This window comes from Silurus meridionalis, chromosome 17 (assembly GCF_014805685.1).
Source record: "Silurus meridionalis isolate SWU-2019-XX chromosome 17, ASM1480568v1, whole genome shotgun sequence".
Classification (NCBI taxonomy): Eukaryota; Metazoa; Chordata; class Actinopteri; order Siluriformes; family Siluridae; genus Silurus; species Silurus meridionalis.
This window is the reverse complement of record NC_060900.1, coordinates 26,066,685-26,078,665: the sequence shown is the minus strand read 5'-3', so window position 1 is coordinate 26,078,665 and position 11,981 is coordinate 26,066,685. Positions and strand designations below refer to the sequence as shown.

Sequence of the window (11,981 nt, the reverse complement as noted above, 5' to 3'; positions counted from 1 at the left end):
AGAGAGAGAGAGAGAGAGAGAGATTAAAAAACAGAAAGAGTGTGAGAGAAAGCGAAAGAAAGACAGAGGAACCTAGATAGAGACAGACAGAGAGAGTGAGAGACAGATTGACAGACGAATAGATAGAGAGAGAGAGAGAGAGAGAGAGAGAGAGAGAGAGAGAGAGAGAGAGAGAGAGAGAGAAAACAGAGGGAAGAAGAGAATGGAAGTGACAGACAGACAAAAGGTGCAAGAGACAGACAAAGAGAGAGATAGAAGTGAGAGACAGAGTGAACGAGAGAGAGAGAGAGAGAGAGAGAGGGGAAAGAAAGAGTGAGAGAGAGATAGAAGTGAGAGACAGAGTGATAGAGAGAGACAGGGAGAGAGAGAGGGGAGAGAAAGAGAGAGAGAGACAGAGTGAAAGAGAGAGAGAGAGAGAGAGAGAGAGAGAGAGAGAGAGAGAAAGAGAGAGAGACAGAAGTGAGAGACAGAGTGAAAGAGAGAGAGAGAGAGAGAGAGAGAGAGAGAGAGAGAGAAAGAGAGAGAGAGGAGAGAGAGAGAGAGAAGAGAGAGAGAGAGAGAAAGAGAGAGAGAGGGAGAGAGAGAGGAGAGAGAGAGAGAGAGAGACCGAAGTGAGAGACAGAGTGAAAGAGAGAGAGAGAGAGAGAAAGAGAGAGAGAGAGAGTGAGAGACAGAGTGAAAGAGAGAGAGAGAGAGAGAGAGAGAGAGAGACAGAAGTGAGAGACAGAGTGAAAGAGAGAGAGAGAGAGAGAGAGAGAGAGAGAGAGTTCCTGCTTCTTTAAGTTCTGCGCGTTTTTTTTAATGGGATGGGCCATTTTCATAACGTCATTTCATTCCTCCCTCTTTTTTTCATTTCTTCTTCGTTGGCTCTCTCTCTCTCTCTCTCTCTCTCTCTCTCTGTCTCGCGCGCGTCTTCCTCCTCCCTCGCTTCCTAAAGCGCACGAGCTCGCCCGAGCCTCCACGTTTTCGGATCTTCTTTAGTCGGCGGTCAAATCTGGTGCGCGCTTCCTCTCTCTTTCTCTCCCTCCCTCACTCTTTCTATCCCTCACTCCCTCTCTCTCTCTTTCCCTCACACCCCCCTCCCGCCATACCCACCCCCCACCTCCTCCTCCTCCTCTCTCTATCCCTCTGCGAGCTTTCCAAACTTGGGCTGCTTGCACCGGGAGCGCGGGAGGAGCGCGGTGGCGATGGTGGAGGCGCCGCCGGCACTGGCGCTGCTGATGAAGAACGAGATGATGATGATGACGAGGAGGAGGATGATGAACTGTGAAAAACCGCGCGTCTGACTGCTGCTCGCGCTTTTCTCCACTCGCGTTTCTCCGTGTTTTGTGTTCACCATGATGTATTCTCCTCTGTGTCTGACTCAGGTAAAACTCCTCCTGAAGATCTGTGTGCGGTTTGTGGGCGAAGTGTGTGAGGGTTTGAATGGAAGTTGTAGGAAAAAGGCAGGCAGAAGAAAAGAAAGAAAGAAAAAGTTTATAGCGGGTTATAACGCAGTAAAGCAACACTGAGTCTAGAGTTACATTTTAGTCTTTTTTTTTAATAGATTTTTTATTTATTTGTAATTTATGAATTTTTGATTAGTGCTTATTTGTATTAAAACCCAGGTAGTCATAGCAGGATAAAAACTAAATGCAAAAAAGTTGACATGCAAATTTAGGTTGCTGTCATTTTATTTAAATTTTTTGCTATCTATCTATCTATCTATCTATCTATCTATCTATCTATCTATCTATCTATCTATCTATCTATCTATCTATCTATCTATCTGAATGTGTGCATGTGTATGTGAATATACACACAATATTTGCTGTCAATTTGCAAAAGATTTGTATATTTGATCTGCAAATTTTAATGAATTTGACTTTTCAGGATGAACAAAAAAAAAGTAAATTATATGTAAAAAAAAAAAAAGTATATAATGATATAATCTCATGATAACAACTGTACGGTTTGTATAAATATTAACCCGTAGACTTATCATCATGAGATTATTTCGCCACACGTGGTTCTCAGTAATACCGGAGTAAAAAATGCTCATGTATTTTGTTGATAATCTTGAATTTTTCTGACATTTCTCCCATTTTTTTTTTTTTGATCATTTTGAATGATTCTGGGCATCTGGAAAACTGTCGCAGCAACTTTCTAGAAATGAAAAGTTCTTTTTCCGCGGCGAAACGTGAAAATGAAAAACACAAAGTCGTCTCGAAGTGTGCTCGAAAGCTTCTCATGCTCATCGAGTGCTCATTCGAGCGAGCTGCGCTGAAGAAAGTGTTAAGATGTTTGCCTGATGTTGTCGTTTGTTTCGGTTTGAGACGTTCAAAGTGCACCGTGTCCACGCGGACGTTAACGGTGAGAGTCGAGTCCATGGAAAGGAAGTCTGAATTTGCCCAGCTGGCCTTTTTTTCTCTCCTCCTCTGTATGTCCTGAAAGTTGACCTCAGAAATGACCTGATTTTGAAATTTATTTTGTCATTTCCTGGAAAGTGCAGTTTGATGAATGATGATTTTCATTGTTGCGTTATTGTTATGAATAATTGAAACAAAGTGCTGGATTCCTGAAACGTTCCCGACCCAGGTCCGATCATCCCGGTGCTACGTTCGAGATGTAATCGGATATTGAGGATAAACACTGCTCTTTTGAGATGTTGCTTTTTTTTTTCAATTGCTGGCAGAAGTTGGAAACAGTCAGTAGTTACTCAGAGTGTAGTAACAGGTTTATAACTTGACCTTCCATGATGGTATCATTATTAAAACCGGCTGGCTGGTGTGGAATCCATTCGTTCTCTATGCCTCAGTTCAGAATGGTAAACAGCTCAGATTTACTCTTCCTGACTTTTCACGTTAGAACGTCTTTGGAGACGTTTTGCATGCACTTTGCAGTTATATACTGAAACTGCCGGTGCTCTTCATGGTGCTGATGTCATACCGTGAAAGCTACAATGGTTTCCAGAACTTCATTGTGTCCATGTGGTTTCTAAAGTCCTCGGACGTACCGCTGATTATTTAGAAAGTGATGTTATATCCAGGTAAAAGATATGTGAAAGCACTTGAGCAAGAAGGGAAAGTATCTTTGTTGGTGCCTTTATTGTAACTGTAACATAAAACAGCTTTCCGACTTTTGAGAAAAGAAGTTCGAATATGAATAGAAGTGAGAAACGAAAAGTTCCTGGAGTGGACATTATTTCTTTATCACGTTTGTGTGTGTGTGTGTGTGTGTTGGCGTGTGTTGTGTTGTGTAGTAGATGTGCTGTGTGAATCTGGAAGCTGTTGCTTGGCTTCGTGTGTGTTTACTCTGTGTGGAGGAGAATCCTGATGTGACCCTGTTACAGAAGCTCAGCGGGTAGAGAGAAAGAGAGAGAGGAGCACCGTGTGTGTGTGTGTGTGTGTGTGTGTGTGTGTGTGTGTGTGAACGACTCCAGCACAGTCCTGCTGCCAACCTGCAAGACAGCAGCCATGATCCTGAGCAGAGACTCTCTCACGCGCACACACACACACACACACATACACACACACACACACACACACACACACACACACACACACACACACACACACACACACATGCCTGTACGAAGCCGTTTAAGTGCACTGATAGAGGCCAATAATTTTTTTTCCAATGAATTTGTTTTTAGCATTTCAGATGTGCTTTATAAAAGTCAGAAAATATTAAACTGAACTTTTGGTCAATAAAAAAAAAATAAAAATACTTAATACTTTTTTTCTTTTTTCTTTATTGATTTTTTTTTAATTTACCAAAAGTTCAGTAGCACATTTCCAGAGACTGTAATGTTTCTGATTCATAGCTAAAATATTTTCTGAATCATTTCATAATTTAAAAAAATGTAAAAAATGAAGACTGAATGGATAGAGGACAAAAAAAAAGTGTTGTACAAGTATAAAATTATAACAATTTCAAGTTTCTTTTTTGTTTTAGGATTTTGTGTCCAAGCACTTTTTCACATTTGAAGTTCCAGTTCTTTATAATGATGATGATGATGATAATAAAAAATAACAATAATAATAATAGTAATTATAATAATAATTATAGCCATATAAGTAAGTTGTGGGATCCAAGCACCTTTTGCATGCCAAGTAGTGTCTCCAGTTCTTAATAATAATAATAATAATAATAATAATAATAATACTATATAATAATAATAATAACGATAATAATTACTATTATCGTTATTATTATTATATTAATAATAATAGCTGCAAGCTAGGGGGTCCAGGCACCTTTTGCATCCAAGTAGTATCTTAAGTCCCTTTTCAACATGCTCATGCTGATTTTTGTTTCTGAATGAGTGTGTGTGCTGGAGGAATTCGGAACTACATGATTAGGTCATCCCACTTTTCCTACTTTTCCCAGTTTTACCTTATTAATAAAACAACAAATCTGGATAATGCAAAAAATATTTTAATTTAGCATTTTAAAATTAAGTATTTCAGTAGTTATTATCTTTTTCAGCATATCAACTCTGAATAAAGGATTGTAAAGTACAAAGTGTCTTCTTTCCAAAGAGTCCTAAATCCACATGTAGCGCGCTTTTGTCAGGAACTGTTAACATTTAATCTTTTAGCTGTGAGTCCTAAAAGTGGGTGTGTGACGTAACAGATTTAACACTTAGAAGCCTTGATCTTTTGCACAGACTTATTTCCTGTGCATTTCTAATAAATAATTCTCAGAGCTAAATAACTTCTAACTTTAAGGAAACTGTAAAAAAAAAAAACAGAATTGAGCATCTAATCAGCTTCTTTTATATATATATATATATATATATATATATATATATATATATATATATATATATATATATATATATATATGTATGTTTGGGTCAATCAATTAATATTTATATTTATATTAATCGCACAGTTTTATCTGTTCCAAATGTACCTGAAATAAATACTTTTCAAGCTTTTAATACTCTAATCAACACACTCATGGACAAATAATAATGCTTTATGCAAATGTATGTTTATTATTAGTAAAACCCGAACTCAACATAGAGCATGAAAACAAAACATTCTTGTAAATGTTTCAAAGTAATGATAGTCTTTTAATGTTATGTAAATGATCAGGACGCCAAATGGAACTTTTGCTGTTTCCACACGGACGGTTTTAACTGCCGGATGTGCATCATCATCATCGTGGCGCATCAGTAAAACAAATGTTTAATGATTGAAAACGATTTTTCGGTGAAGTTTATTATTGTTAAGTGAAGAAAGGACATCGTGTATAAATGTGTGTTGCGTCGAAGGTTTTAATTTCACCTCTTTTATATTTATTTATTTATATTTTTAATAAAAATGGTCAGAAAAATGGTTCGGTTCAGTTTCGGTACAGTTTGGGGTACGGAGTGTGTATCCACAGTGACACTGCGCTAACTTTAGTTTCTTTTTCATACCCCTGGCATTGTTGTGTATGTTTTGAAGTTTAATAATAATAACAACAATAAAAATAAATGCACTCAGAGTGCGAGGCAGAGACTAATCAAATTTGGGGTCCGTCACGTTTCTGAGGGAACTCAGATTTTTAATGTTGCGCGTGTAAAAATTGTTATTATTTATTTATTTATTTATTTTTTTTTACTGTATTTTTAATTGAAATCAACAGATTCTCTTATAAATTTCATTTCAACAATAAAGACGCTCCATCCTGAGATCCTCGGATTTTTAAGTAGCTAAGTAGCTTAAAACATATTGTGATTGCGTATTGTAGAAGTATCTGGTATCGTGATATGATATTGTTGTCGTATCGCATGAGATTCAAAACCGTAGCTGCGTTTCACTCGACCCGCTCTGGTTATGTCCTGCCCACGTTTTCTCATTGATTCGCTTTGTTAGTGCTTCAATTATTCCTTGCAGGGAGACGAGAGTAGAGCAGAGGAGAGGAGAGGAGAGGAGAGGAGAGGAGTGATCAGGGGAGAGACGCCGTCCTGGCCGCCGAAGTCAGAGCTATTTTAGCGTCTGACAGATTTGACAGCATGTCGATAATTTTCTGGAATCGTCACGCGGCCATGTTTTAATGTTGCTTTTAAACATATTGCATCGTTTTTTAAATTTGGAGTGGTAGTTTTTGGACGGATCGAACGATCACCTACTCGTCCGCCTGAAATACAGCCATCGATTTGTCATGTGACGAGGTTATGTTTTGTTCTACGCTCCATTCTGATTCATGGATCCGCTTGGTCAGAAGGTGACAGAAGCTCCGGCTTTACAGTTTCGCGCTCGCTCCGATACGTCTTAATACATACAGCTGTTCTAACACTATAAAGGCAAAGGTTTGGCATACCTTTTTGAACATCTCATTCCACATCTGGTGCCCGTTTACTATTATTATATCTTCCACTCTTCTGGGAAGATGCTCCACTAGATTTTTGTGGAGATTTGTATTCATTCAGACAAGTCCAGATGTAGGTGAGGCGAAGAGGCCCGGGATTCAGTGAGGGTGAAAAAATTCGATCCCAAAGGTGTTGAGTAGGTTTGGAGGTTTATAGCAGGAGATCGTCCACTCCAACCCATGGAAAGCAGATCTTCACGGAGCTGGTTTTGTGCACGGGGGCATCGTCATGTTGGAGGATACAGGTTTGGGTCCAGGTCAAGTGAAGGGAAAATAAAAAAAAAACATTGTATACAATTTTGTGCCTTCAAGTTTGTGGTAACTGGAAAAGTCAGATATCTCCATATACACTTTTACGTATTTTATACAGCGGGAAAAGAAAAGGTGCTGCTGGGAAGCGGAAAATGTCCTTAGTAAAAGTCTCGCCATCGGATCGTACTTTCTAGGAAAGTTTGAATGTGTACATTTTGTTTGAATGTGTACAAATGTTGCAGTTGCTGACCTCAATGAAGTTTCAGTGTATGTATACATGCATGTGTGTGTGTGTGTGTGTGTGTGTGTGTGTGTGTGTGTGTGTGTGTGTGTGAGATGAGGCCCTGCTTTAATTGTGCTGAAATGCCCGTTGATCACGCTGTGTGAAATCTCTATGCCACAGCTTACACTCATGGGCTACAGTGTGTGTGTGTGTGTGTGTGTGTGTGTGTGTGTGTGTGTGTGTGTGAGTGAGTGGCCCACTTTTGCCCCTCAGTGGTGCAGCCATGGCAGCTCTGAAGCCCCATTGCGCTCCATCAACACATTAATGAAGCTATTTTGATCGACCGAGTGCTAAGTGTCGTTCCTGCAAACTTTTCTGGCAGATATTTATTTCTGTAAACAGAGAACTTGGCTTTATTTTCCTCCAGTCTTAACTAGAGCACTAGACTTTGATGTTAACCCCGTTGGCTGCGCGATCATCCCCGATGGCGAGAAACCCACGGGACGCCCCGGGGTACCACGAGGTATAAAAGCTCCGGCTGTTGGCATGAAGCACGGACTCCATGTGGTCCTGCGCTGCAGATGTCTGCGCTTGACGCTTGGCTGCGTTTCATATCACACCCGGGTTCCTCGGCTGGGAGCATGGTGAGCCGCCGCTAAATATTTACTTTACGGACGCGGGGTTTTCGCATTGCACCAGCACGGCGTCTCGAACGGCGGGTTCCGAACGAGGAGCGCGATTGTTTTTCCAGTTTGTAGACTTCGTAAAGACACGGAGATTTGTAGTGTTTGGGTAAAAGAGGGTCCGGTTTTGTCTCAAGCAATTTTAATTTTATTCGGAAGAAAACGTGAGCGTTTTTTTTTAAATAAAGTGGTCTTTATATGGGTATGAAAATTCCGTCTTGTACCTCGTACATGATATAGGATCGTTAGTAGTAGTCAAAAGACTTTTATGAAACATAATAGAAGACAAATAACCAGATTTTGCTCCATGGTTTGAAAAATAGTCTCTTGTGATGCAAAATAAAAAGTTTTTACACAGGATGTGAATAGATGGATAAGACTTCGTAATCATTCCCGTTTCCTGCACACGTGGAGGCCGGGGATGTACAAGAAGCGTCCGAGACGCCGCCGGAAATCGGACATGACTAAAATCCCGGAGATTCTCCGGTGAGGATTCGATCACCTCCACCCTTGTGTGTGCAAAACTAATCCCGTTCGAACAGGGTTTCAGTATAAAATTGCGTGGTTTTCATTCCAGCCTCCAGGAGCAAACCTGATTCCACTTGTTTAATCAATTGATCTTTGAACAGACGTTAGGCGTGGCTCCTGTTCGCCTGGAACGAGCGGCCGCGCAACCATTTTGTTTTTGATTTGTCGCCGGAAAAAAAAACGTGATCAAATGTACACGTAAACTGATCGAACTGGTGTGTTGTTTTGCGTGTGTTTGCATGAGGGACCTCAGTTGTGGGTCAGTGTGAGAAAAAAAAACAGTTGTGTGTATGTGTTTGTGTTGGTGTTATTTTTGTTTTGTTCTGCCTCTAAGGCTGATTCTAAGGTCGACCTGGAAGGCGATCAAGTGCAGCGCAGTGCTGGCGCGGCATGGCCCGGCACGCTGTTTATTTAAAAAAAGATCTCCTCTCGTTCACTGAGCTTCTCTCGCCAGCGCTGGACGCTCTTCCCCTTGCTCGCTTTCCCTCCCTCTCTTACTTCTTCATGCTGTTTGCTTATATTCCCATAGCAACTTGGCCCAGACATGCTTGGATCGGCTCACGGGTGTGAGAGAGACGCTGCGAAAGCGTTCCAAAACTTTCGCAAATTGTTTGGCGCCAGATGTTGCAAACCGCCTCGCAATCGTAATTGCGTCCGGACTCTCTTTATTTTTTATTTCTTTTATTTTGTGTTATTTTCTTATTTTTTTTTTATGTTTTTTCCATTTTCCTGTCTTCATCCAATCGCTCATTATGCTGCCTGTTGAATTCGCAACACCTCATTAGTGCTCCCGATTTCCGAGTTTTGTAATAGACGCAAATGAGGACGCCGCTTTGGCCGCGTGTATTCCTGGCTGCGGGAGTTGGACTGAAAGCGTCTGGGTCGGGGCCAGAGAGTTTCACAAATAACAGCGCGCTTCAATCCAACACTCGGCACTCTGTACCGCTTCGAGTCGTGGCTTCAGCGCGAGAGCTTTGGAAACTTTGTGTAAATGGTACTGCAGGTTCCTGGTCTCTTGTATGCAGTACCAATAATATGTAAATTTACCTACAGATAAAAAATTACCTTTAAAACCATTTAAAAAAATTAAAAATGTGTGCTTTTTAAACATCCGATTCCACATTCAGTCCATGTTTGCTCTTATAATATCCTCCACTCTTCTGAGATGTTCCACTAGACTTGATCATATATAAAGATGAGGTGAGTGAAGGGTTGCAAAGAGCATGAAAAATCCCTCCTAAAGGTGGTGACTGGGTTTTGAGCTCTATAGCAGGAGAACTTCTACTGTGAAGCATCTCTTCATGGAGCTGGCTTTGTGCACATTGTGTCATGCTGGAAATGTTTTGGGTCTTGTTCAACTGAAGGGAAAATGTCATTCTCCTGCATCCAAAGACGTCTTATATAATCGTGCGTCTCTGTTTTTATGGTAACAGTTTGCAGATTAACCACACATGGCTTGGAAAGTCAACGGTGTCCCAATACTTTTGGCCCACGTGGTGTAGATTTTGTATGACATCATGATATAATTAGATTTACTCATTTTGAATTCTCCACACATGCTCCACACAATGTCTCGGCCTCTCTCCTTTCTCGTTTCCGTCCCGTTTCCCCGTCAGAGCTGCACACGGAATAGCAGATTAGCATTAATGCTAGGTTCGCTTCGTGCTAATACTGAACAACTGTAATTAAAGTTTCGTCAAGCGACACTAAGAGCAAACATCTCGGTAAATACGTTCTCCAGCGAATCACGGAAACGTCCTTCCATCTCGCTATGACTGTAGATCGAAGGGACTTTTCTGGGACAGTGGTTAACCATCGCCGTGACGATCTTACAGGGTTTAATGGCGAAGCAGAATGCCTCAGTTTTCATCTTATTCAGATTATTTTCTGAAGAAAGAGAACAAATGCGGATGTTTGCAGCAGTTTGTGTTTTACATAAAGCCGAATCAGCATAAGCAACAACAACGACAAAAAAAAAGGATGTGAAGGGAAGAAGGTGAAGCAGAAGATCTGATGTGTGTGATAACAGCAGTGTCAACAAGCTGATAAGAGAATATGAACGATTCTGAGTTAATGATTCAAAAGTGCGATTAAGAATATGTCACACTTGTTTTTTTCCTGAAAGATATTGTTTAACTAAAAAAAAACATTTATTTTATATATATAAAATAAATGTTATTTAAAATAAATAAATAAATATATATACATATACATATTTCCGTTTGTTTGTTTATTATTTAATTATTATTATTGTCTTTTTTTGTAAATGAAAAGTAGTGTAACAAATTTTCATTTACGTAAATAAAAGAAAACTATTAAATTATCACATAATTTTTTTCCTGCCAGATATACTTTTTTTTATTCATTTTTAATGATATATTTTATATAATTATTTCTTTTTTTAATTACACAGATCAAATGAGCGATTCAAAAATGCATCAAGCTTACTCCTCCTGCCAAATATTGTTTTTTATTTCTTACTTTTTTAGTCTTTTTTTATTTAACAATAAGATTTTATTTGTTTGTTTGTTTGTTTTTTAATTGGAAGAAGTGCAATATATATATATATTTTTTTACATAAACATTTTAAAAGAGCAATAAGAAAAATGTGTATGTTTTCTGGCTTATTTTATTAAATGTATTGATTTTATTTTTATGTCATTTCATTTTTTTATTTTACTAAATAAGTCCACTTCCTTTGTTGCCTCACCAGCTTGGGTTTCCTTTTTTATTTTTTTATTTTTTTCAGTTAATAAGACAAACATGCCCTGCAGCTTGTTATGTTACTGAGAAACCAGAAAACCGCAAAAATTCTTGATCCTGCATCAGGAAACTGAAAGTTACAGCACCCAGCATCGACACTCCTTCCACACATACAGCGTTAAATAAACAGAAAACTTCATCATATCGATGATGTCATGGTTTAATGTCCAAACCCATGGTGTGCCTGTGTGTGCTGGATGTGTGTTAGGTGTTAGATGTTAGCCAGGTGTGTTTGGTGTTTTAGATAGGTGTATGTGTGTTAGGCGTTCGGTAGTTGTGTTATGTGTGTTAGGTGTTTAAGGTAGGTGTGGTATGTGTGTTAAGCATGTTCATCGTTTTAGGTAGGTGTGTTATGTGTGTTAGGTGTTTGGTAGGTGTGTTAGGTGTTTTAAATATGTGTATTAGGTGTGTTCTGTATTTTAGGTAGGTGTGTTATGTGTGTTAGGTGTTTGGTAGGTGTTAGGTGTGTTAGGTGTTTGGTAGGTGTTAGGTGTGTTAGGTGTTTTAAATATGTATTAAGTGTGTTCTGTATTTTAGGTAGGTGTGTTATGTGTTAGGTGTTTGGTAGGTGTGTTAGGTGTGTTGGGTGTTTTAAATATTTGTATTAAGTGTGTTCTGTATTTTAGGTAGGTGTGTTATGTGTGTTAGGTGTTTGGTAGGTGTGTTAGGTGTGTTGGGTGTTTTAAATATTTGTATTAAGTGTGTTCTGTATTTTAGGTTGGTGTGTTAGGTGTGTTAGGTATTTTAGGTGTTTTGTGTGTTAGGTGTTTGGTAGGTGTGTTAGGTGTTTTAGATGTGTGTTAGGTGTTCGGTAGGTGTGTTATGTGCGTTTGGTATGTGTGTAGTAAAGAATATGGAGTGTGTATCTGCAGTGAGAAGAGTGTAGTAAATTATGTGACTGCATGAGCTCTCCTCCTTCTCTTCCTCCTCCTCCTCCCCTCTGTGTGTGTGTGTGTGTGTGTGTGTGTGTGTCTGGGCTGCAGATGGCCCACTGTGTGTACTGTAATGGAGCCTCTCCAATACTGCAAGATAAGCGACTGGCCTTTTTTTCCGTCCGAGTTAAAGGTGAGCGCCCCAGGGAGCTGCTGCGGGGAAACTTCCAAAGTCTGTAGTGGAGTGCAGGAGGAAATACATCATCAGTCTCTCACTGGATCCAACACTCGCTCAAATATAGGTGTATATATTAT

The 11,981-nt window shown here is 39.5% G+C and overlaps 1 protein-coding gene across 5 annotated transcripts in view; it reads left to right on the top strand.

Moving 5' to 3' along the window:
* The window catches only part of nfic (nuclear factor I/C), a 142,300-nt gene that overhangs the window by 6,394 nt on the left and 123,925 nt on the right, over positions 1-11,981 (top strand). For 4 of the 5 annotated variants that reach the window (XM_046870941.1, XM_046870939.1, XM_046870943.1 and 1 more), the window contains exon 1: positions 896-1,367. The exons of the other annotated variant lie outside the window; for it this stretch is intronic. In XM_046870941.1, coding sequence (XP_046726897.1) covers positions 1,338-1,367 — 30 coding nt within the window. In that variant the 5' untranslated portion in view covers positions 896-1,337. Of the gene's footprint in view, positions 1-895; positions 1,368-11,981 lie in introns of those variants that run through there. 5 annotated transcript variants of the gene reach the window in all.